Below are 26,552 nucleotides of genomic sequence, written 5' to 3' on the forward strand. Positions count from 1 at the left end.
TAGACAAAAATGCCAAATCCAGTCTGAACATCTGGCTGACTGTGCGATGATCCATAATATTAATAATAAAGTTGGAAGGGACCTTGGAGGTCATCTAGTCCAACCCCCTGCTCAGGCCGGAAACCCTATTCCATTCTGGACAAATGGCTGTCCAGTCTCTTTTTAAAAACTTCCAGCGTTGGAGCATTCACTGCTTCTGGAGGCAGGTTGTTCCGCTGGTTAATTGTTCTAACTGGCAGGAAGTTTCTCCTTAGTTCTAGGTTGCTTCTCTCTTTGGTTAGTTTCCATCCGTTGCTTCTTGTCCTGCCTTCATGTGCTTAGGAGAACAGCTTGACTCCCTCTTCTTTGTGGCAGCCCCAGAGATATTGGAACACTGCTATCATGTCCCCCCTCGTCCTTCTCTTCGTTAAACTAGACATACCCAATTCCAGCAGCCTTTCCTTATATGTTTTAGCCTCCAGTCCCCTGATCATCTTTGTTGCTCTTCTCTGCCCTCTTTCTAGAGTCTCAACATCTTTTTTACATTGTGGTGACCAAAACTGGATGCAGTATTCCACGTGTGGCCTTATCAGGGCATTGTAAGGTGGTATTAATACTTCACGTGATCTTGATTCTATCGCTAAATAAAATGAGTGCTGTGTGGGGTGAGTGAGCCATGTTTAACAAATGACAACTTGATTTTTTAAAAAAAGCCCTTTGCCACACGATAGTGCTGCTGTATTGTTACTCAAGGTTCAGTGAGATTAGAACCTTTTGTTTCAGAGATGTTATTAATTATATCTTAGTTGTTGTATTGATATCTTCAGCAGACACACTGCATTCAGCAGAGGGGGTGAGTCTTCTAGCATTATCAAAAAATCAATCTAGAGACTACAGGGATTAGTAAGACTTGGGGTCCATAAATGCTCACTCCAAGGAGAAGCTGGATCCATGATGCTCCTAGGGGTTTTTCCAAAATTTGAGGGAGATTTTGTTGCATAATGTCAAGCAGGGGAAAATCAGGACGTCCGGGCAGTTCAAATGAATATAAAGGTTTATTGCAAGCTTATGTTCTCTACAGGAAGCTGAACTACTAATGGTCAAGGCAAATTGGTGGTAGATAATGGAATTCAAGGTGGGCTGGACTGTTGTGGGCATGAACGGACTCCAAATTAATGACATGCTTGACGCCTCCCTCAGGTTCAGCCTGGTCATTTCCTACATAGATATTTCCAACTAAGATACTTTATTAAACATCATAAATGTTTGTGAACTGAAGCTCTATTAGGTCCGTTGACTAGTTTAACTGATAGAATGAAGTGGGAAGGCAAAAGAGAAGGGACAAAGCGCAGTTAAAAGAATGGTTTGCCTGTAGTATTTCTCTGTTTCAAACTCAGCACTAGAAATATGCGTGATATATAATTTATGGGGTGTCCTTGACAAGGCTTCAAGCTCTCTCAGTCTGCAGCTGAATCAAAGAAGCTTTGTTTCTCCACCTACCCATTTGAAAGTAACACCTCCTCCTCCCCCCTTCATCTAAAGGCAAGTTGGAGCGCGCAGAGGAACGTAGCTGCCAAAATTTCATCCTTGACATATAGCCTCAAGGTAATTTTGGGTGCTGGGAAAGACAGGAATCAGAATCATAGAATCATAGGGCTGGAAGGGACCTTGGAGGTCTTCTAGTCCAACCCCCTGCTCAAGGAAGGAGACTTTATAGTATTTTGTAGAGTTTAGCAGCAAAGTTGCACTCTGGACATGCTTCCAAGGACTCTTTTTTTAAAGCCAATCAATTGTCCCATCTCAATGGTGGCCTTTTTTAGATATCCTGGATTTGGAAAATTGACCAGGTATTTTGAGGGGCGGCGGGGGGGGGGGGAATGAAAGAAAATCTGTTTTTCTTCCAAAAGGACCAAAAAAAAACAACCACCTCTTCAAATGTGGAGGTTGACTCTTTCCTTTAGGATCCTCTCCTCTATTGCCATTATGTCATGCTTCGGAATATTCACAACTAGAATGACTTTGTTCAGAAAGTTTTCATCTGCAGTCCGTTTCATGTAAGAGGTACGCAGATCAAAGTTGCTCATATCCTGTAAGGTTTTTGTCTCGCTTCTCTATCTGAATCAGAGACTGTGCGCCCGCTTCCAGTCCAGACAGTACAGTAATACATAGCCTCGTCTTCCACTAAGGCCTCTGTGATGGTCAGGGACATGGTGTTCCCTGACATGGAGCCAGAGAAACGGGCTGGAACGCCTGTCTGTCTGGTGCTGGTGCTGTGTATTAAGGGCCTTGGAACCTGCTCTGGCTTCTGCTGGACCCACACAGGGTAATTGCTGTCAGTGATGGTTCCACTGTCATATCTACAGGATGTGGTGATTGTCCCTCCTGGAGCTACAAAATCTGAATCTTTCAAGCTCTGCAGTTGCTGAATACTGGACCCTGAAAGAGAACACAGAATTAGGAAGATATTAAAATGAAACTATGCTGCACAGCAGGATGGGATCCACCGTTTGCCTGCACTGGATTCCCTAAGAGAGAGTCTCAAAAGGGCTATTCCCTTGATTCTGTTTCTCTTACCGAAAAAAGATAGGACTATGAAGATAAAAAGAATCCAAGCCATGATGGAGAACTGGGTGGCCTTCCTGACAGAAAGACTCTTGAACTGGCATCCACCAGGTCTCTCTTAAATCCCCAGGGGCGAAGAATGCAATTCTGTATGCAAATGTACCTTTATTTTAAGAACAAGCATGGCACCTGTTTGATTGATTCTGTGTTGGAAGAGTCTTGTACATTCTGTCTTCTGCACAAGGCTGGCTTCAAAGAGATGGGGGTAGAGATGTTTGTTATGATTAAGGGTGAACACAGTTGAGACTCAGAAAATATTTCCAAAGCAGATTAATTTTTGGGGGAATGTAGGATAGTTAGATCTTCTGATTATGGGTAGACTCTATTTCCTTAGTCTCCAGACAAGCTGTTCTAAGTCAACTCATCAAGAAGAAACTTGGGATGGATCCGTAGATTCCTCCATATGTTTTGGAGTACAAGTCTAGTAACTCTGATTTGGATGGCCAAAGGAAAGGAACTGTAAACGTTGTACAGAATGGCAGTGCATGGAATAAACTCTATCAGGGTGATGGACATCCATTCCAGGCATCAGCCTCTTACCCTCAGTGTTCATATGGTGTCCTCCTGCTTAAAGTTGGTGATCAACCCAGAGAATCCAACTTAATTTCCAAATATGCCATTCAAAGAGTGGATAAAAATCCTCCCTGTTGTTTACACTGATTCTTTTTTAAAATACCTCTAAGGATACCTCTACTTCCTCTACTTCCTCTACTTCCTCTAAAGCAGTGTTTCTCAACCTTGACAATTTTAAGGCATGTGGACTTCAACTCCCAGAATTCCACAGCCAGCATTGCTGCCTGTGGAATTCTGGGAGATGAAGTCCACATGCCTTAAAATTGTCAAGGTTGAGAAACACTGCTCTAAAGATAATCATTTGTTTTCTCTACTTCCCTATGATCATATGCCAGAAATGTATGCTTTGAGAATTAAGTGCAAGAAATTAAGGAGTGGTTGTTATTGTTGATGATGTTTTGGGAGGAAGAACAAGAGCAGACCCTACTGGCCATTAAAGTACCTACATCTCCTCCTCCTCCTCCTCCTCCTCCTCCTCCTCCTCCTCCTCCTCCTCCTCCTCCTCCTCCTCCTCCTCCTCCCCCTCCTCCTCCTCCATTTGACCAGGATATTATAAGGGCTCCTGCCTTGAGTAGGGGGATGGATTAGAAGACCTTCAAAGTCCTTTCCAGCCCTATGATTCTATGTTCTAAGTTTGAAAAACACTGCTCTAGTCAAAATGCACCTTCATCTTCAGACTGACCACAATATGAACAGGAAGCTTCTGGGACAATTCAACTGTTATCGTTGCCTGAACAGAGCAAAGAAAGAGAGAGTTTTTGCCATCCTTTCCCATTGCACTGAATGACTGTGTTACGAGCCCCCTGGGTTTAAACAGCAGTAATAGTTGGCTTCATCTTCTGCCGAGGCTCCTGTTATGGTCAGCGACATCACATTCCCTGACTTGGACCCAGAAAACCGGGCTGGAACATTAGAAGGTTTGACACTGGTCTGGTAAACCAAGAGTCGGGGTGGTTTGCCTGGATGTTGCTGGGCCCACCAAGGGTAATTGTTGTCATTGATGATTCCAGTAGAGTATCTGCAAGATAGGGTGACTGTCCCACCAAGAGGCACTGATTCTGCGTCCTTCAGGCTTTGCAGCTGCTGAAGGCTGAGATCTGCAAGGAAACACAGCAAAGAACTGCTTATTTAAGGGACTACGAAGGAGCTTTGGCCACCATTTTGGAGAAGACGCAGCTTCTCTCTTCCACCAACTCAAGGTAGCTCACCAATGGTGCCAAGGAATATGATCAGAAAGAACATGCTGCTTATTCGGGGGAGATTTGATATGTTCATCTTCTCAAAGGAACTACTCTTGGGGTCAACCCAGTTGCTCTTAAGTCCCCAGAGGACAAAAAAAAATGTTCCTTCATGCAAATTACTTGCACCTTTAACTTCCATCTCTGGCTGGTGGAACCACCACAAGAAATCCACTTGCACCTGCTAGACAGATTGTGTCTCTGAAGGGTCTTCTAAATTGTATCTGCTACCCATCACTAACTTCGAAGAAATTGGAGCAGAGATGCTTGAATTGAATAAGAGTTGAAATATTTGAGAACTCAGACACTCGACTAAGCTCCTGGAAATGTGGGAGGAGAACATGAAAACATCTGGATAGACAGCTGTCATTCAACACCTACCAAGCAAAACATAGGCTGGACCATTTCACTGTTCTCCATATTATTTGGAAAAATATCCTGGCAATAATTACTCCTGGCAAGAAATTGTAAGACTGGTATGGATTGACCATGATTGAGATAAGGTCCAGCAAACCTTCATTTCAAGCTTGACCTCCTTCTCATTTTTCAGGTATTAAGTGCTGCCTGAAAATTTGGACTACCTGGAAATGTTGAATACATTCTATTCTTCGACTAGCATGGTCATATTTCAATTCTGTGATTCCAGGTTAAGTTCCAAAGCTGCGTGGAAGTAAAGGAGATAGGTTCCACAGTGTTTTTTTTTCCCTACTGCTTCTTTCATTCTTCCAGTTTTCTCCCTAAAGTACCTCTTTGATATCATTCTTTTTCATTCCTTCTTTCCACAGTTCTGTGGAACTGTGGTTTCATAAGAAGAGCAACAGCAGCACCTGGTGGTTTTATACTTTTCTCCAGCTTTGCTCAAGAACCTTCGTTCTACTCCCCCTGTTCCCAGTAACACACACACACACACACACACTAACAAATAGGAAACTGTGTATTAAAGGAGGAACAGTATTCATATAAAGATATGAAGTGTAGGAGATGAGCAGGCTGAGCCTGGGGGTGGGGTTAAATGCGTCACCAGTTTGGAATCCTTATGTTCCTACAAAAAGCCTAAGACCAGCTTCCCCATAAATTCTGTTGACCTTTATCTAGTTCCGCTTTGGCTTGATCATTAGTAAATCTGATTCTAGTGTAGAGGTAGCATGCAATAAACTTTTAGTGCTTGGAACCCAACTCTTCTTCCTGGTTTCTTGCACATGACACAGAGAACAGAACATGTAAGAGTGGTAGTAATAGACCCATCATCAGGCACAAACAATCAGATTATAGAATAGAGTAGAGTAGAGTAGAGTAGAGTAGAGTAGAGTAGAGTAGGGTAGGGTAGGGTAGGGTAGGGTAGGGTAGGGTAGGGTAGGGTAGGGTAGGGTAGGGTAGGGTAGGGTAGGATAGGATAGGATAGGATAGGATAGGATAGGATAAGATAGGATAGGATAGGATAGGATAGGATAGAATAAAATAGAATAGAATATAGCTGGAAGGGACCTCAGAGGTCTTCTAGTCCAGCCCCCTGCTCAAGCAGGAGAGAACCTATATCATCTCAGACAGGTGAATGTCCAGTCTCCTCTTAAGATTCTCTAGTGATGGAGTGCCCATGATTTCTGAAGGCAAGCTGTTCCACTGATTGATTGTCCTGTCAGGAAGTTTCTCCTCAATTCCAGATTGTTTCTCTCTTGGATCAGTTTCCAGCCATTGTTTCTCTTCCTTCCCTCTGGTGCTTTGGAGAATAACGTGACCCCCTCTGCCTGGTGGCAGCCCCTCAGATAATGGAATGCTGCTATCATGTCTCCCCTATTTCTTCTTTTCTTTAGACTAGCCAAACCAAGTCCCGCGGCTGTTCTTCATCTGTTTTAGGTGTAGAGTTCAAAGTCACTACTTTATTATCCTAGGTCTATTTTACAGGAATCTCCCCAGCTGGTCAGCTTTTGTCTGAGAAAATCTAGATAAAGTTGTGCGCTGTGTTTTGCAAGGGTGGCTCCTAATTACGGTAGAATTAGAAGAACTAGTAAAATGCAAGTAGTCCATTCTTCCAGTGACCCTTTGAAGTTACAAGAGCCCTGGGAAAAAAAGCGACTTAGGACTGTTTTTCACACTTTATGACCACTGCAGCATTCCCATGGTCACATGATCAAAATTTGAACGGCAGGCATCTGGCATGTATTTTTGACAGTCGCAGTCATAAGTAAAGGACTATCTATAGGTCATATGTTTGGAGAACTGAGTTCAGTGCTTTGCAGTGTTACAGATTTATTTGCAGATGCCTGACTTAGCATGAGAGGCGAAAGGTTTTTGTCTCAGTTCCCCATAACAATTAATCACCGTGAACCCGGTAAGTTTGTAGTCCCATGAGGCACAATAATAAACAGCATCATCTTCCACTTGAACTCCGTTGATCACCAGATTCCAGAGGTTCTGGGAGGCATCAGGGAAAACGCTGAATCTCTCTGGGACCCCATCTCCCCTGCCCTGATCACTGCTAGTATAATAGTGATACAGAAATCGTGGGACACCCCCTGTTTTCTGTTGGAGCCACCTGGCTCTCTCGCGGTCAATGGTGTAGCCACTGTTCATTCTACAAGGGATGCTAAATGCTAATCCTGGAGATGCAGACATGGAGGACGGTTGAGTTAATATCATCTGGGACTCCGAACCTGAAACAAAACAAAAATGGGGAAGTATATTAGTGTATCTTCTGGATGGATCTTGATGGAACAGACAAGCATCTTCTGCCTCCTTTGAAGACCTTCAACCAGCGGTCTGGACTCACCTGAGAAGAGCCATCCCAGCAATATAACAGAGTAGGCCCACAGCATTGTAAAAGGGATGTGGACACTGTTGGTTTCTCATGCTTCTCTTCCCTTCCAAATGTCTTAAATTGAATCCATGGAAGCAAATTCTCCACTGTTTATGCAAATATCATCAGCTGAACGGTGTTTGGCTCTCTGCTGCACCCTTCTGATGTCACAGGATGACTCTTGGAGGACTTAGATTTAAGTCCTCAGTCTACTTAAACTGCTCCACACTCAGAAATCTGTGATGGTTATTAAAAAAAAAAAACCATTATTCTGTGCTTATCCCCAAGGTGCTTTTCAAATGGCAACTTGACTTTCTTGGTTTTTCCTTGAAAACGTTCCATTTTTCATCCAAGAAGCTTCTTTAGTTTTTTGGAACGAGAACTCAAGAAGCTTCTTGGACGAGAAGAGGAACATTTTCAAGAAAGCCTAGTTGCCTTTTGAAAAGCACTTTTGGGACAACCGTGACCTGGATGAGTAAGAACTTCCATAGACGTGTGTTCTGTACGTGCTCAGGACTTTAGCCATTCATCCATTAGGGGACCTACTCAGGTCAGTGAGCATTGTGGGAGTCCAGTTTGTCTTTGCTGGGTTTCTCAGCAAGATGGGTGTCATGGTTTGTGGGAACGACCTTTAGAGGAGGAACGACCTCAGACTGGACATTCATCAGATAAGAGGCAGCGGAGTCCATAAGAGGAATGGGGACACTCGAAATAACTCAGAAAGGACCCTTTCTAGTTTCTTGGGCTGTAAAGGTGATGGGGGAAGAATTGTATTTTCATACTTGCCAAATTGATCTCAGCTTTGTGAGGCAGTCCCAATAAGAAACATGCCCCGTGAACAAGTTTCTTTTTATCCTAAAGTTATATTAACAGACATTGCAACCCTGAAAGCGTATTTCTCCCATGTCTTCTTCAACACACAAAGGACCCCACAATTTTTAAAATGCTTTTAAGAGATTGGGGAATGGAAACAACGGGGGTGCGAAGGTATTCCTGCTTTGTTTTTGAGGATGATTTATATTCTCTCTACATTACATAGCAGTCAAAATAATACACAGTCCATCTACCCAGGATGGCGTAACAACACGGTTTGGGTACCCTTCTGTTAGGAGGAATTTAGCCAGAGAGAAAAGATGCAATGGCTTGATTGTCGTTCATGAAATCTTCCTAGCTCTTCTTATGTAAATTTTAGTGCTCTGTTACTGTGGTTACCAGCTAAAAGCATCGGTTGGGCAATAGTGCCATCTAGAGATATATAAACCACTCCTTGCCTTATATGGAAAGTGGACCGTGGTTTGTGGTTCAGCTTGAGTAAATTGAGTCCATTCCCTTGGGAGGACGTGAGGAAGTGACAGGCCTTGTGGGGTACTTTCAGATGGGTTTACAGGAGGCCAAATAAAATGACTACAAGGAGCAAAGTAGGGTAAGATGAGACTTGAAATTGCCACATTGTCCAGGAGTAGAGTAAAATTATTCCAGCTCTATATTTCTTTATCTACCATTAGATAAAGCGAGGCAGCAAATTTTGGCTTGGTATCTGTATAACCGGCTTGATATTTGTGTATCAGTTGTAACGGGCCAATGCAACTGGCTTTGTATCTGTGGGGGAATGCAATCTGGATTCCCAAGAGCGAGGGTCTACTTTTCAAAGGGCAGTAGAGCATGGTACGTTTGGTAGGAAGGACGAGGGTCGAGCTGGCTCTTCCCTAGCAATTCCCAGAGGATATGTGTCTTGAGGCAAACAGTTGCTCTAATCTGGCAAGATTCTGTCCATAAGCAAAGAACTATAAAAAACAACAACAACCCTACTCAGAAGTCACCCCACATGGCTTTCTCGTTTCCTGGAAGAACGAAGATCCAGTATCTAAAACAGGATTGATGCCAACTAATTCTTTACCCCAAGTTGCAAAATACGAAACATCACTATTGCATCCTATCAGTTGCCCTTTCCATTATTCTCATTTGATGTCTATAACAGATTGGTAACCTGTTCACTGAAAAACACTCCAGACCTGCATATATTGAGCATTGCCTTATCATTGCCTTATCCACCTTGGTGACCTCCTTAAAAGTCAATATTTCTTGGTACTGAAAGTCCTAACAACTGTTGGGTTGGGAGAAAGCATCTTTTCTGACTTCGCTCGCAAAGAAGGACACACACACTCCCAGCGTAGTTTCTGCTACTGCACAAAGGAAAGGAAAAGGGTTTTTGTCTCACTTCCCTTTTCAATGAACAGCTGGGTCGATTGTTCCCAGTCCAAATGGCACAATAATAAGTAGCCTCGTCTTCTATCAAGGCCCCTTTGATAGTCAGGTACACTGTTTTCCCTGACAGAGAGGCAGAGAAACGGTCTGGGACACCAAGCGGTCTGAGACTGGTGTAGTAGATCACTGTCTGAGATCTTGAGTTAGGTTTCTTCTGGACCCACAAAGGATAATGTCCATCACTAATGTTTCCAGCACTGAATGTGCAAGACAAGGTGATTATTCCTCCCAAAGACACAAATTGTTTCTTCTGGACCCACAAAGGGTAGATCACTGTCGGAGATCCTGAGTTAGGTTTCTTCTGGACCCACAAAGGATAATGTCCATCACTAATGTCTCCAGCACTGAATGTGCAAGTCAAGGTGATTGTTCCTCCCAAAGACACAAATTCTGGGTCCTTCTGGCTCTCTAGTTGCTGGACACTAGGACCTATAAAACAACAAGGACATGGTTGAATTGTTGAGGCTGCAACTGACCAGCCGTGTAGGTTTGTGCCTTTGTATGCATTAGGTCCAGATAATGTTCCACCAAAAGAAATTTCGCTCACCAATGGAGATCCAGATTGGGAAGAGAAGCAGCAGCCATGACATCGTGGACAAAGATGAAGAGTTAAAACTCTTCTTGGTGCCAAGAGTTCTCTCCTTGTCCTCCTATCACTATCTCTTAAATCCACAGAGAACTGCCTCTTCATGCAGATGAGTGGGTCTTGAATTAACACTGTCAGTCATTGGAAGGGTATTAACCAACTCTACCGTGTGGCTTTGAATTTTGGATCATATATGTGCTTTCACACTCTGTAGTCACAGGATACTGGGATCTAAAAGATACAGAGATCAAAAAATGCTTATGAAATGAGGGGTCCTTGGTGCTCTCTGAGCTTGGTTGTTTTCTTACAGATGTTTCATTACTCAAACTAGACAACATCATCATGGCTAGAAAGGAATGAGTTTTGTAGTGTGGAAGAGAAGGGAGGAGGAGGAGGAGGAGGAGGAGGAGGAGGAGGAGGAGGAGGAGGATGATTTTGGGGTCCTTGGTGCTCCCTATGCTTGGTTGTTTTCTTACAGTTTTATTACTCAAACTAGGTAACATCATCAGGACTAGAAGGAAGGGGAGTTGCAGAGAAGAGGAGGAGAAGGAGAAGAATTCTTAAAATACATTTAATGCCTCCCTAACATTGCAGAAGAGAGTTCTCTGTGGAAGTAAAGAGGTAAAGAAATGGGCATAATTTTAAAGCTAGAAGTAAAATGTGAGGACGCTCATGCAAGGGTCAAGAGAAAAATATAGGATTACATGTTCCATCCAATCAGAAGCAAAGAGAAATATATTTTTTCCAAAGACAATTTTTCCAGAGGTTCCAGGAACTGGATGACATCTCAACAATGCTTTGCAGTCTCCATCTGTGATAGCCGATGAGCAGTTTCACTGATTATGTCCCCTCAAGCTGGGGTCAGACAAAATAACCATTTAGATCAGGGTTCTTCAAACGTGGCCCTTTTATGACTTGTAGACTTCAACTTCCAGAATTCCTCAGCCAGGCAAGCTGGCTGAGGAATTCTGGGAGTTGAAGTCCACAAGTCATAAAAGGGCCACGTTTGAAGAACCCTGACTTAGATAGACCTTGTCCGGAACTATCTGCTGCCAACCAGAAAAACTCAAAACTTCTCTTTTTTTAGTAAGTTTTAGGATGGAAACTATGAAAGACCAACAGTGACATCTGGTGTCCAGAGAGTTGAAGTAAGATACCCTTTCAAAGGGGAGCAAATAAGGTTGAAAGAAAACTAGATGCATCTGGAGATTCAAAGGTCTACATCAATATGGGTTGCAGAGAACTAAAAGCTCACCTAAAATGGAGATATGAGAAGAGAACAGTGAGAACAATTCATCATTGGAACGCCTTGTCTCCGGAAACTGTGGATGCTCCATCACTGGAACTCTTGGAGAAGACATTGGACAGTCATTTGTCTGGAATCACACAGTGTCTCCTGCCATGGGCAGAGGACTAGAGGGTGGTGGAAATTCAGCCATTATGAACTTTGCCATCTGCTTGTAAGTAGCTTTTGGTAGTTCATTGTAACTTCGATAGTCACTAAACAGGCATAAACTGAGGGTTACCTGTTTATTTTGCATCTGAACTGCTTGTGTTTTTTTCCCCACCTCCTTCATTTTAAGGGGAGTGATTCCTGGATATTTTTCCCCCCACATTTCCATGCTATAAACCTTCTTTGAAAAATGCCTTTCTGGATCATGGGTGGCACTTGAAGTCCACAAAATGCAGGTTGTGAGCTCTGTGTGTTTTGTTGCTTATTGTGAAATTTCAGTTGGACACATAGGCCAACGAAAAGGGAAATGAAACCAAAGGAAGGGTTTTGGTCTCACTTCCCCACCTGAACAAATCACTGTGGAACTGACTACTCGTCCAGATGGAACAATAGTAGGTGGCTTCGTCTTCAACCAGAGCCCGAGTGATAGTCAAGGACAACACATTCCCTGATCTGGATCCAGAGAAACGTTCTGGAACCCCTGATAGTCTGGAACTAGTGTGATAGATCAGTCCTCGAGGTTGTTGCCCAGCTACCTGCTGGGACCACGAAGGTTCATGGCTATCCCCAAGATTTCCACCATCGTATCGACAAGACAGGGTGACTGTCCCTCCAGGTGCCACAAATTCTGAGTCCTTCAGGGACTGCAGTTGTTGAAGGCTGAGGTCTGAAAAGGGAGCAAGACATTGCTTGTTCAATAGAGGGTCAAAAGAACCACCACCAAGAATAGCAAACTCAGCTATACAGCAACATGGTGCTTCTGAATTTAGTTCTAGAAAGGGCTGTGCCCCTTCCAGAGGAATTTCTCTTACCAAGGGAGATCAGAAGAAGAGAGAAGAAGAGAAGTGCCTGGGACATGGTGGGAGAACTCAATGGACTAATCACTTCTCCAGAGCAAATGCATTTCCCCTTTGCCTCCTCTCCACCTCTCTTAAATCTCCAAGGGATAAGAGAAGACCTCCTCATGCAAATGTCTTGCTGTTGAAGTAGCAACCCAGCAGATTCGAGAGAGGAAAGGGAGCAGCTGCTAAGATACATCTTGTCTTAAACCAGGGCTTTTCAAACGTGTCCCTTTGATGACTTGTGGACTTCCACTCCCAGAATTCTGAATTTAGTTGGGAGTTGAAGTCCACAAGTCATCAAAGGGCCAGGTTTGAAGAGCCCTGTCTTAAACTCATTATTTTCTTAATACTTTGATTTTAAAAAAGACATTTTAGCTAGAACTCATGTATACATCTGCAGAATCATCTCTTTTTATCCTTCTTCATTTTAGTGACGTACTTAAAGTTGAGGTAGAAGATATACCGGTTAAAGAGAAGAGTTTGATGTTTCCAGTAGCTGATGGATTTCTCCTAGTAAGAAAGTATTGAGCACATGGACTGCTCAGGTCCACATCTAATGTAGGAGAACTACAGACAAGAAACAATGGATGGAAACTAATCAAGGTGAGAGCCAGCATAGAACTAAGGAGAAATTTCCTAATAGTTTCCTAATGTTTCCAGTGGGTGATGCATTTCTCCCAGTAAGAAAATGTTCAGCATGTGGTCTGTTCAGTCCCGCCTCTAATGTAGGAGAACCACACACAAGTCTACAGATCTTGACTAAGAGTTCATCCCTACATCCACCAGCCATGCCACAGGCCTGCCGCAGGGACCACTTTTTCATGCGGCGTTCTCCTACAATTCCTTTTACCGCCACCTCCTGTTTGGTGCTGAACCAACTGAAGAATCATGTCTACCTCCTCCAATTTCTCACCAGTTCTTTTCAGAGTTCCTGCCCAGACCACAAGAGTTCACGGGGCTGTTTGCTTCCCATGCCCTCTTCTCTCCTGGGCCTACCAACTCATTGGAAGAGACTCAGAGACCCCTTTTGAGATGGAAATAAACCTCTTATTGCAGGTTATTTTCTCTCCTGCAGCTCCAGCTAAAGTGTCCATGGCCCCAGGTCAAGGTGTGCTGCTTGTGGTTTCAAGCTGAAGAGGCAGCGAGGAGGCAGGGGGTCGGAGCTGGAGAGAGGCTGAGTCCAAGTGGACTGAACTTAAAGGAATTTCCCCTCTGCCACATCCGTTCAAGTGCCCCAGTCACAGATCAAGGTACGCTGCATGTGATTTCAGTGTGAAGAGGAAGAGTGAAGGTTATTGTCACGCTTCCCCCTAAGAATTTATCACTGTGCAACACAGTAGCTCCAGTGTTCCAGCTGCCACAGTAAGAAGGACATGTTTAGGTGGAGATTGTATATAAGTCTGGGGCATCCTGCTTGTCTGGACTTCAACTTCTAGACTTGAGTGATGGGCTTGAGGTTGAGGTAAAAGAGTTCATCCAAAGAGTTTCATGCTTCATGTTTTCATTAGATGATTTATTTCTCCTGGTAAGAACATTTAATAGGTGTAAGTTCAGTTCATCATCTGTTCTAGAAGAACCACACAGGATTGTGTAAATCTTTATGAGATGTTCATCCTAATATCCTGGTTCCTTGCACAAACATGCCCCAGTGACCCCTTTTTAGCCGGGGTCTCCATGCAGTCCCTTTTATCCCATCTCTAATCTGGTGTTGAAGCAGCTGCAAATCGTCTCTAGCTTCTCCGATTTTACGTCTTTTTCTTTCAAAATTTGTACTTTTATCAGGAGACGGCTGAGACCATGGATCTGTGGGATTCCCTACCCCCTTCTCACCCACACTCCAGTGCCCATCATCCCCCTTGAGAGATCACTTTGCAGAAAGAGATGAGCTTACAGGAGTTTCCCCTCTGTCTCATCCGTTCAAGTGCCCCAGTCACAGGTCAAGGTACGTTGCATGTGGTTTCAGTGTGAAGAGAGAGAGTGAAGGTTTTTGTCACGCTTCCCCATAAGAGTTCATCACTGTGCAACTGGGTAACTGCACTGTTCCAGCTGCCGCAGTAATAATCTGCCTCGTCTCCAACCTCCACATTGGTGATGGCCAAGGATCCTGTAGTGCCAGATCTGGTGGCAGTGAAGCGATTTGGGATCCCTTCTCCCCTGTTGCTGCAGCCATCACAGTGGACAAAATGAGGGCCTTTTCCTTCTTTCTGTTGATACCAGCCGATTCTGTTGGTACTCTGAGTTCTACAGGTGATCGTAATGGTTCCACCCAGGGAGATGGAGCTGGAGGGAGGCTGAGTCCAAGGGGACTGACCATCAGTGCCTTTAGATAAAGGTGGGAGGGAAGGAGAGAAAGAGTGAGGGGAGAGAGAAAGGAAGCAATGCTTATGGATCTAATGCACCTCCCTTTGCTCTTTGTCATTTCCCAGGGCGCCTGTTCTTAGGAGAATCACAGGCAGATTGTGTTTGGCCAATTACTTTACCTGTGCAGTAAGTGAGGACTGCCAAGAAAATCACAGCCCAGCCCATGGTCAGCTTTGACAAGGAATAATCTTTTGAGGAAGAAAATGATAATCTTCTTCAGATCTTCCTCTTTCCTTTCCTTAAAAGCTCTCTTCTTTCTCCTTTCATGCAAATGAGAGCCGCACTCATTGGTTCTAGTAGAAAGCTTTCTTTCCCAAAAGCATTTTGGGGTCTTCTGATGTAACCAATGACTAGAGAAAATGTTTGCATATCGGAGATTTGGAAACCAGGAGGAATTAATAGGTCTCCATTAAATATCACACCCTGCTGCTTGTGGAACAGGGGAACGTCTTCAAACACACTACAGTACACGTGAATTTGACACGGAAATGATGCGTGTAGTTATGTAATTCCACCTCAACAGCCTGTCAAACCACAAGTCTAGGGAAAAAGTGGAGGATCATAGTCCATTTGGATATAAGGGTCATAACCAGATCATAAGCAATCCTCCTATTCTTTTATTTAATAATTTCTGGAACAGGTCACTTGAAATATAGTTGTTGGACCTGACTATTTCCATTTATCATTCCTTACTTCGCCTCTTACGTGAAGGATCAGTGCCCGCCTCTCTCCCTTATTGTAGACAGAGGAAGGGAGTAGACTTTCAGGAGACACATCTGACTGTCCTTTTTGTTGAAGTCATATTTTTGAGAAGAAGCCTGGAAGGGCAGCAGCAACCTCTACTGGCCCAAAATATTGCCGCACCTGTGTTATCCCCACCTGGGCTGAAGAATCACTGGACCCTAAAGCATTTCCGTTTACCATGCATAGTTGACTTCCTCTGTGTGGAATCACTGCCTTCCTCCTTCCCTTACTCTAGAGGAAGAGATGAGACATTGCAGGAGCCCCATCTGGCCATCCTTTGGCTGAAGTTATTTTGGGGGGAAGCATGAAAGGGCGGCAGCAGCCCTTACTGGCCTCTGATTTTGCAACACCTGTGATATCCCCACCTGGGCTGAAGAAGTGCAGCATTTATGCTTCTTTGAGGACCGTCATCCTCCTTCTCCTCAAACGTCAGACGAAGGACAGGGGAAAAAAATAAGTTGAAGGAAAACAAGAATGGAACACAGTGTGTCTTCTTTATTCATTTTCTCACAGAAGACGTCACAAAACCTCTCGTTGTTTTTAATACTGCGAGTTGAAGAAGGACATGTTTAGGTGGAGATTGTATATAAGTCTGGGGCATCCTGCTTGTCTGGACTTCAACTTCTTGACTTGAGTGATGGGCTTGTAGTTGAGGTAAAAGAGTTCATCCAAAGAGTTTCATGCTTCATGTTTTCATTAGATGGTTTATTTCTCCTGGTAAGAACATTTAATAGGTGTAGGTTCAGGTCATCATCTGTTCTAGAAGAACCACACAGGATTGTGTAAATCTTTATGAGATGTTCATCCTAATATCCTGGTTCCTTGGCACAAACATGCCCCAGTGACCCCTTTTTAGCCGGGGTCTCCATGCAGTCCCTTTTATCCCATCTCTAATCTGGTGTTGAAGCAGCTGCAAATCGTCTCTAGCTTCTCCGGTTTTACGTCTTTTCCTTTCAAAATTTGTACTTTTATCAGGAGACGGCTGAGACCATGGATCTGTGGGATTCCCTATGCCCTTCTCATCCACACTCCAGTGCCCATCATCCCCCTTGAGAGACCTCTTTGCAGAAAGAGATGAGCTTACAGGAGTTTCCCCTCTGCCTCATCCGTTCAAGTGCCCCAGTCACAAGTCAAGGTACGTTGCATGTGGTTTCAGTGTGAAGAGAGAGAGTGAAGGTTTTTGTCACGCTTCCCCATAAGAGTTCATCACTGTGCAACTGGGTAACTGCACTGTTCCAGCTGCCGCAGTAATAATCTGCCTCGTCTCCAACCTCCACATTGGTGATGGCCAAGGATCCTGTAGTGCCAGATCTGGTGGCAGTGAAGCGATTTGGGATCCCTTCTCCCCTGTTGCTGCAGCCATCACAGTGGACAAAATGAGGGCCTTTTCCTTCTTTCTGTTGATACCAGCCGATGCTGTAGCTACTCTGAGTTCTACAGGTGATCGTAATGGTTCCACCCAGGGAGATGGAGCTGGAGGGAGGCTGAGTCCAAGGGGACTGACCATCAGTGCCTTTAGATAAAGGTGGGAGGGAAGGAGAGAAAGAGTGAGGGGAGAGAGAAAGGAAGCAATGCTTATGGATCTAATGCACCTCCCTTTGCTCTTTGTCATTTCCCAGGGCGCCTGTTCTTAGGAGAATCACAGGCAGATTGTGTTTGGCCAATTACTTTACCTGTGCAGTAAGTGAGGACTGCCAAGAAAATGACAGCCCAGCCCATGGTCAGCTTTGACAAGGAATAATCTTTTGAGGAAGAAAATGATCACCTTCTTCAGATCTTCCTCTTTCCTTTCCTTAAAAGCTCTCTTCTTTCTCCTTTCATGCAAATGAGAGCCGCACTCATTGGTTCTAGCAGAAAACTTTCTTTCCCAAAAGCATTTTGGCGTCTTCTGATGTAACCAATGACTAGAGAAAATGTTTGCATATCGGAGATTTGGAAACCAGGAGGAATTAATAGGTCTCCATTAAATATCACACCCTGCTGCTTGTGGAACAGGGGAACGTCTTCAAACACACTACAGTACACGTGAATTTGACACGGAAATGATGCGTGTAGTTATGTAATTCCACCTCAACAGCCTGTCAAACCACAAGTCTAGGGAAAAAGTGGAGGATCATAGTCCTTTTGGATATATGGGTCATAACCAGGTCATAAGCAATCCTCCTATTCTTTTTTTTAACAATTTCTGGAACAGGTCACTTGAAATATAGTTATTGGACCTGACTATTTCCATGTATCATTCCTTATTTCGCCTCTTACGTGAAGGATCAGTGCCCGCCTCTCTCCCTTATTGTAGACAGAGGAAGGGAGTAGACTTTCAGGAGACACATCTGACTGTCCTTTTTGTTGAAGTCATATTTTTGAGAAGAAGCCTGGAAGGGCAGCAGCAACCTCTACTGGCCCCAGGTATTGCTGCACCTGTGTTATCCCCACCTGGGCTGAAGAATCGCTGGACCCTAAAGCATTTCCGTCTACCGTGCATAGTTGACTTCTTCTGTGTGGAATCCCTGCCTTCCTCCTTCCCTTACTCTAGAAGAAGAGACGAGACATTGCAGGAGCCCCATCTGGCCATCCTTTGGCTGAAGAGGCAGCCCTATTGGCCTCTGATTTTGCAACACCTGTGATATCCCCACCTGGGCTGAAGAAGTGCAGCATTTATGCTTCTTTGAGGAGCGTCATCCTCCCTCTCCTCAAACATCAGACGAAGGACAGGGGAAAAAAATAAGTTGAAGGAGAAGAAGAATGGAACACAGTGTGTCTTCTTTATTCATTTTCTCACAGAAGACGTCACAAAACCTCTCGTTGTTTTTAATACTGCGAGTTGAAGAAGGACATGTTTAGGTGGAGATTGTATATAAGTCTGGGGCATGCTGCTTGTCTGGACTTCAACTTCTTGACTTGAGTGATGGGCTTGAGGTTGAGGTAAAAGAGTTCATCCAAAGAGTTTCATGCTTCATGTTTTCATTAAATGATTTATTTCTCCTGGTAAGAGCATTTAATAGGTGTAAGTTCAGTTCAACATCTATTCTAGAAGAACCACACAGGATTGTGTAAATCTTTATGAGATGTTCATCCTAATATCCTGGTTCCTTGCACAAACATGCCCCAGTGACCCATTTTTAGCCGGGGTCTCCATGCAGTCCCTTTTATCCCATCTCTAATCTGGTGTTGAAGCAGCTGCAAATCGTGTCTAGCTTCTCCGGTTTTACGTCTTTTCCTTTCAAAATTTGTACTTTTATCAGGAGACGGCTGAGACCATGGATCTGTGGGATTCCCTACCCCCTTCTCACCCACACTCCAGTGCCCATCATCCCCCTTGAGAGATCACTTTGCAGAAAGAGATGAGCTTACAGGAGTTTCCCCTCTGCCTCATCCGTTCAAGTGCCCCAGTCACAGGTCAAGGTACGTTGCATGTGGTTTCAGTGTGAAGAGAGAGAGTGAAGGTTTTTGTCACGCTTCCCCATAAGAGTTCATCACTGTGCAACTGGGTAACTGCACTGTTCCAGCTGCCGCAGTAATAATCTGCCTCGTCTCCAACCTCCACATTGGTGATGGCCCAGGATCCTGTAGTGCCAGATCTGGTGGCAGTGAAGCGATTTGGGATCCCTTCTCCCCTGTTGCTGCAGCCATCACAGTGGACAAAATGAGGGCCTTTTCCTTCTTTCTGTTGATACCAGCCGATGCTGTTGGTACTCTGAGTTCTACAGGTGATCGTAATGGTTCCACCCAGGGAGACGGAGCTGGAGGGAGGCTGAGTCCAAGGGGACTGACCATCCGTGCCTTTAGATAAAGGTGGGAGGGAAGGAGAGAAAGAGTGAGGGGAGAGAGAAAGGAAGCAATGCTTATGGATCTAATGCACCTTCCTTTGCTCTCCATCATTTCCCAGGGAGCCTGTTCTTAGGAGAATCACAGGCAGATTGTGTTTTGGCCAATTACTTTACCTGTGCAGTAAGTGAGAACTGCCAAGAAAATCACAGCCCAGCCCATGGTCAGCTTTGGCAAGGAATAATCTTTTGAGGAAGAAAATGATCACCTTCTTCAGATCTTCCCCTTTCCTTTCCTTAAATATCCTTCTTAAATGCACCTTCTTGCAAATGAGATTTGCACCCATTGGTTCTACCAGTATTTTTTTATTCCCAGGAAGCCTTAGGATGCCTTCTAGTTTAACCAATGAACACGGGGTACATTTGCATACAGGAGATTTGAAAACTGGAGGTGACTTAAAAGCTCCCAGTGAAACCTTAAGCATCCTGTAGTTGCTCAAGGGAACCGTCTAGATTTCTATATGAACGTGACTCAACAGAAGAACAGAGTAACAGAATAACAGAATAGCTGAGTTGGAAGGGACCTTGGAGATCTTTTAGTCCAACCCCCTGCTCAAATTATAAGGATTGTTCTGAACCTCTGAGGATGGAGGAGGAAGGGTCTTCTCACAGTGCCCCAAGCCAGTTGACCCCTATGAAATATGTCACAAAACCATCTTCCACAGCAATGTCTCAAATCAACAAGGGTCTTGATACATAATGCTTGTTTCTCTAAATGCAATAACAGTGCCATTCAAATGGCGAGAGAATAACAGAATAGCAGAGTTGGAAGGGACCTTGGAGGTCTTCTAGTCCAACCTCTTGCTCAAGCTGGAGACCTTACACCATTCTGGACAAATGGCTGTCCAATCTCTTCTTGTAAACCTCTCGTGATGGAGCACCCAGAACCTCTGGTGGCAAATTGTTCCACTGGTTAATTGTTCTGTCAGGAAATTTCTCCTTAGTTCTAGGTTGCTTCTTTCCTTGATTAGTTTCCATCCATTGTTTCTTGTCCCGCTTTCAGGTGCTTTGGAAAATAAGTTGACCTCCTATTCTTTGTGGCGGCTTTAATGAGTCCCTAGCAAACATCCCCGAGGTTTCATCAAGGAATGTAAGAAAAACAAAACTATATTCATGATAAATAGATGGACTTTGTGAATGAAAATCACTTGAATAGGATGCTCCTCTTCTCTTGTCTTAAGTTAAACAATACTGAACATTTGTCCCTTTATGTCAAATTTCACTGATGTAGAAGGGGGGGGGGGGAGTGAACTAAACTGAACTGAAACGAAGAGAAAGTTTTTGTCTCACTTCCCCATCCGAACGAATCACTGTGGAGCTGACTACCCGTCCAGACACAACAGTAATAGGTGGCTTCGTCTTCAATCTGAGCCTCAGTGATAGTCAAGGACATCACATTCCCTGATCTGGACCCAGAGAAACGTTCTGGAACCCCCGATGGTCTGGTACTTGTAGTATAGATCAGCGTTCGAGGTTTATTCTCAGAGATCTGCTGTGCCCACCAAGGGTAGTTTCCATCCCCAAGATTTCCACCATCATATCGACAAGATAGGGTGACTGTTCTTCCAAGTGCAACAAATTCTGGGTCCTTCAGGGTCTGCAGTTGTTGAAGACTGGGACCTGAAAGAAAGCAAGGGAGTGCTTGTTCAATGGAGGGTCAAGAGGATCAGAAGACCACGTATGGCCAACTCAGCTATCCAGCAAGGAGGCTCTTTGAGTTTAGTTGTAGAAAGGATGGTGCCTCCTTCCAAAGCGACTTCTCTTACCAACAGAGATCAGGACTATGGAGAGAAGAAAAAGCTGGGTCATGATGGAAGAAGTCAATGGGCCAATTCCTTCGCTAAAGCAAATGGATTTCCCCCTCGACTCCTCTTCACCTCTCTTAAATTCCCAAAGGACAGGAGAGGACCTCCTCATGCAAATATTTGCCTCTTCAGCTGCCAACCCAGCCCTCTGGGGGTCTGCTCAGAGAGGCGATGAGCAATTGCTAAGATTGTCTTGTCTTAAAAAACTAATATTTTTCCGCCATGGGAGGAAAGGAAGAGACGAGAATTAGCTGTTTAATAGACCAGAGGCTGTGTGAGGTTCGTTCCATGAATCCGTTTTGATCTGCTTGAGTTTACAAAGTCATATTACCAACATTTATTTATGCGATGGATTGCAGGAATGTATCTCACATTCATTGACTAATTCACTTGGTTCAAGGAGAGGAAGTCTCCCTTCAAGACCACCAGTCTAGGGGAAAAGAGGAGGGTCATACTCCACCTGAACATATGGACTAGGGCAGGTCATCAATAATCCTCGTATTGATTTTTCTTAATTTTTGGAACATACCACTGGAGGCAGAATTGTTGGATCTAACCATTTCCTTTTATCCTGCATTATTCACTGACGATGTGAATGGTCAGGGTCCTCCTCCTTCCCTTACTCTCAAGGAAGAGATGAGACATTTCAGGAGCCACATCTGGACAAGCTTTTTTTTTTTTTTATTGAAAGTTTTATAAATTTTACAAAAAGACAAAAACAATACAAAACAAAAGGCAACATATACAAAAAAGAAACTAAACATTACATATATATATAAAACCCCCCCCCATCCCCCACCCCTCACAAAAACCCTCCCTTCCCCCCCCTGAGCTTCCCAGAGCAGAATATAGGCTTAATTAAAAATTAAGAAATAAAAATAAAAAATTAAATTAAAAAATTTATATTTATATATATATATATAAAAATATCTATATATATATATAAAAATAAAACTTATAAAAAAGCTATGTGATATTTTTGTATACCCAATCTAAATTGTATAAATTTTATCCATTTGTCCCAAACAGCAAGGAACTTCTCTTGCGTTTGTTGCTTTAAGAAAGCCGAAATCTTTGCCATTTCCGCCAGATAAGCTACTTTAAGAAACCATTCCTGCAATGTAGGCAAAGATTCCTTCTTCCAATATTGTCCTACTAACAGCCTGGCGGCTGTAATCAAATTTAACATCAATACAACCTCCTTTGTATCACAATCTGTAACAATGCCTAACAAAAATAATTGCGGAGTAAATTTTACCCTCCTTCTAAAAATTCTCTGGATATTCCACCATATTTTGATCCAAAATGCTTTTATCTCTCTGCATGACCACCAAATATGATAATAGGAAGCATCCTTATAACCACATCTCCAACATTTGGGTTGCACGTCAGGGTACATAAGAGACATTTTTTGTGGATCAAGGTGCCATCTATAAAACATTTTATAAAAATTCTCCCTAAGGTTCTGTGCTTGTGTAAATTTGACATTTCTCACCCAAATGGTTTCCCAAATGTCCAATGAGACTGGGACACCAAAATTCTGTGCCCATCTAATCATACAATCTTTAATTAATTCCGTTTCTGAGTCCATTTCAACTAATACCCCATAAATTCTCTTGATATGGGTTTGTCTTTGATCCTTGACTTGCTTAATAAGATTTCCATCTTCTCTAAGAAAACCCAATTTACAATCCACCTTCCATTTATCTACTAGTTGCCTATATTGAAACCAAGAATAAATAATATTTTCTTGCGCTAAATCTTCCCGTAATCTTAACTGCCAGTTTTGCCCATCCCATCTAAGTAACTGACTATAAGACACCATGTCCATTTTTACTCCTCTTTTTATTCCTTCTATCGCATGCCAAGGTATAGCCCATAATGGAACTTTAAAATCACTTTTATAATATTTTCTCCAAATCCTAAGTAAAGAAATTCTTAAAATATGAGATTTAAAGACCCAGTCCATTTTTTTATTAAATATTAAATAGGCATGCCACCCATAAAGTAAATCCCATCCCTCTAAATGAAGTATCTCAGGATTTGTCAAATTTACCCATGGACAAGCTTTTTCTTATGTCCTTTTTTTTTTTTTTTTTGCACAAACATGAAAGGGCAGCAGCAACCCCTACTGGCCACTGATTCTGCAACATCTGTGTTATTTCAAAACTGGGCTGAAGAAATGGAGCGTTTGTCATCCTTTGAAGACCATCATCGTCCTTCTCCTTAAATATCAGAGGAAGGACAAGAAAGAAAGAAAGAAAGAAAGAAAGAAAGAAAGAAAGAAAGAAAGAAAGAAAGAAAGAAAGAAGGAAGGAAGGAAGGAAGGAAGGAAGGAAGGAAGGAAGGAAGGAAAGAAAGAAAGAAAGAAGAAAGAAAGAAAGAAAGAAAGAAAGAAAGAAAGAAAGAAAGAAAGAAAGAAAGAAAGAAAGAAAGAAAACAAGAATGGAACAAAACATCTTTCCTTTATTAACTCTTTTACAGAAGATCTCCCAACGTCTCCCTTAATGTTTTTAGAACTTTGATTCCAGTTAGAGATTATCTATAGGTCTGGGGCAACATCCTTGCCTGTGCTTGTCCTTCTTGACTTTAGTGGTGTGCTTGAGATGCAGCTAAAGGAGGTACCTGCTCATCAAGAGATTTTCATGTTTTCCTTGGCTGATTCATTTCTCCTGGTAAGAACATTTATCTCATGGTCTGTTCAGTTCAACATCTAATCTTCGAGAACCTCATGTGAGTGTGTGCCAATCATTACAAAGTGTTCACTGTTACACCCTCTAACCTTGACCCAAACGTGCCCCAGGGGCCACTTTTTAGCCTGAGTCTTCATCAAACCCCTTTTATCCCACCTCCAGTCTAGTGTTGAAGCACCTGCAAAGCATCTGTGGCTTCTCCAATTTTACATCTTTTCCTTTGATGGTTTTTACTCAAACTATGGGAAACGGAGGCTCTGAGTCCCTGGACTTCTCCTGTGCCTTTCTCTTCCCTTTAGCTGTATTTATCATCCCCCTTCATAGGGACAGAGACACTTTTTGCAGATGGAAATGAACCTGCAGGAGTTTCTCTCCTTTCTTCAACTCAAGCTTCCCCAGTCACTGGTTAAGGTACGTTGCTTCTTGTTTCAGCTGAAGAGGAAGAGTGAAGGTTTTTGTTGCACTTCCCCATAAGAATTCACCACGGGGGAACACGTTGCTTTTCCAGCTCCCACAGTAATAATCTCCCTCGTCTTCAGCCTCCGCATTGGTGATGGCCAAAGATCCTGTAGTCCCAGATCTGGTGGCAGTGAAGCGATCTGGGATCCCTTCTCCCCTGTTGCTGCAGGCATCACAGTGGACAAAATGAGGGCCTTTTCCTTCTTTCTGTTGAAACCACCGAATGGCATCAGTACTCTGAGTTAAGCAGGAGAGTGTAATGGTTCCATCTAAGGGCACGGAGCTGGAGGGAGGCTGAGTCCAAGTGGACTGAGCACCGATGCCTTTAAATAAGGAGGAGAGAGAAAGAAAGAAACACTGAGAAACTGATGCACTGTCCTTTGCTCTTAGACTTTTCCAAGGGACCAAGTTTTTATGAGAATCACAATCAAATCCTCTCTCGGCCCAGGAAAGCTTTACCTGTGCAGTAAGTGAGGAGCACAAGGAAGACCACCGCCCAATCCATGGTCAACTTTGGCCAGGAATGTCCTTCTAAGGAAGAAAATTATAATCCTCTTCTTCTTCTTTCCTTTCCTTAAATGCCTCTGCTTGGCCACTCATGCAAATGAGATCTGCACTCATTGGTTCTGGTGGAATATTTTATTCCCCCAAAGCATTCTGGGGTCTTCTAATTTAGCCAACAACAGATATGCATGGAGATATGAAAATGGGGGAGACTTAAAAGCTCCCAATTAAACCTGACCACATTATTGTGAATCAGGGGACCTTCAATATGTCTTCATGAATGGGACATGGCAATGCTTATGTGTAAATGTAATTACCAAATTCTATTTATCTGCATAGCATGTAAGGACTAATATGCAATTACTACAGAATCAGCTCTTATTTCCAAAGAGCAGGAAATAAAAACCCAGAAGCCATATATATGGAGAACGATCCTCCGATTGGACCGATGTGCTAAAACAGATCATAAGCAATTTTCATATTCTTTTTTAAAACTTTTGAAAAGCCGCTGGGAGCAGAGCTGCTGGACCTAAACCTCTTCCTTCTATCCCTCCTTATTTCGCCTGCTGCGTGAAGGCTCAATGCCGTCCTTCCTCCCTTACTCTAGTCTAGAAGAAGAGATTAAACTTTTCAGGAGCCACATCTGCCCATCTTTTGGCTGAAGTCATTTTTTGGAGAACCATCCAAAGGCAACAGCAGCCCCTACCCGCCACAAATGTTGCAGCAGCCACGTGATCCTCACTTAGGCTGAAGGAATGCAGCTTTTGGCCTCCTTTGAGGACCATCCTCCTCCTTCTCCTCAACTATCAGAGAACAGACAGGAAAAACAAGAAGGAAATAAAAGGTGACAAGAATGGAACATTTTAATGCTTTGATTTCAAAAAAGACACTTCAGGTCAACACTATACTGTATCTAAGTTTTGTCATGCTTCCCTGTGCTTGCCCGTCTTCACTTTAGTGGTAGGCTTGAGATTGAGGTGAAGGATGTACAGTATCTCTCATCAGAAGAGTTTCATATTTTTAGTGGTTGGTTCATTTCTCCTAGGAAGCAAAGCTTTAGCACATGGTCTCCTCGATTCAACCTCTAATGTAGGGAGAACCACACATGACTGCACCAATCTTTACTAAGAGTTCGTCCATGCTTCCACAACTCATTGGTGCAAACCTGTCCCAGGAACCACTTTTTAACGCTCTGTCCTCATACAATCTCTTTTCTCCCGTTTCCAATCTTGTGGTGAAGCATTTGTTAATCAGCTCTATCTTCTCCAATTTTACTTTTTCTCCACTCATAATAATTTGTACTTATACCGCAGAAGGCTGAGACCATGGATTTGTGGGCTTCACCTCCACCCTTCTCATCCACACTTCTGCGCCCATCATCCCTCGTGCTGAGAGACTTCTTTGCAGATGCAGATGAGCCTACAGAAGTTTCTCTCCTGTCTCTTCAGCTCAAGCGTCCACAGTCACAGATCATGATACGTTGCATGTGGTTTCGGTCTGAAGAGGAAGAGTGAAGGTTTTTGCCACACTTCCCCATAAGAGTTCACCACCGTGCAACTGGGTACCTCCACTGTTCCAGCTGCCACAGAAATAATCTGCCTCGTCTTCAGCCTCCACATTGGTGATGGCCAAGGATCCTGTAGTCCCAGATCTGGTGGCAGTGAACCGATCTGGGATCCCTTCTCCCCTGCTGTATCCACTACATTGGACATAGCGAGGAGCTTCTCCAGGTTTCTGTTGATACCAGGCAATGCAGTAGGTACTCTGAGTTGTGCAGGACACCGTAATGGATCCACCCAGGGAGACGGAG

At 43.5% G+C, this 26,552-nt stretch overlaps 4 gene segments (V, D, J or C); all 4 read right to left on the reverse strand.

Moving 5' to 3' along the window:
- Positions 1-3,966: 3,966 nt before the first annotated feature.
- Positions 3,967-4,467, reverse strand: LOC120303260. The segment is given in 2 exon segments: positions 3,967-4,271; positions 4,383-4,467. Coding segments are annotated over 2 exon segments (372 nt in total).
- Positions 4,468-11,308: 6,841 nt separating this feature from the next.
- LOC120303204 lies at positions 11,309-14,990 on the reverse strand. The segment is given in 4 exon segments: positions 11,309-11,312; positions 11,856-12,177; positions 14,370-14,672; positions 14,833-14,990. Coding segments are annotated over 4 exon segments (675 nt in total).
- Positions 14,991-16,587: 1,597 nt separating this feature from the next.
- Positions 16,588-17,281, reverse strand: LOC120303205. The segment is given in 2 exon segments: positions 16,588-16,970; positions 17,131-17,281. Coding segments are annotated over 2 exon segments (429 nt in total).
- Positions 17,282-18,839: 1,558 nt separating this feature from the next.
- Positions 18,840-19,560, reverse strand: LOC120303259. The segment is given in 2 exon segments: positions 18,840-19,237; positions 19,399-19,560. Coding segments are annotated over 2 exon segments (429 nt in total).
- Positions 19,561-26,552: the final 6,992 nt, after the last annotated feature.

This window comes from Crotalus tigris, unplaced genomic scaffold (assembly GCF_016545835.1).
Source record: "Crotalus tigris isolate CLP2741 ecotype Arizona unplaced genomic scaffold, ASM1654583v1 scf7180000024461.5605484, whole genome shotgun sequence".
Lineage (NCBI taxonomy): Eukaryota > Metazoa > Chordata > Lepidosauria > Squamata > Viperidae > Crotalus > Crotalus tigris.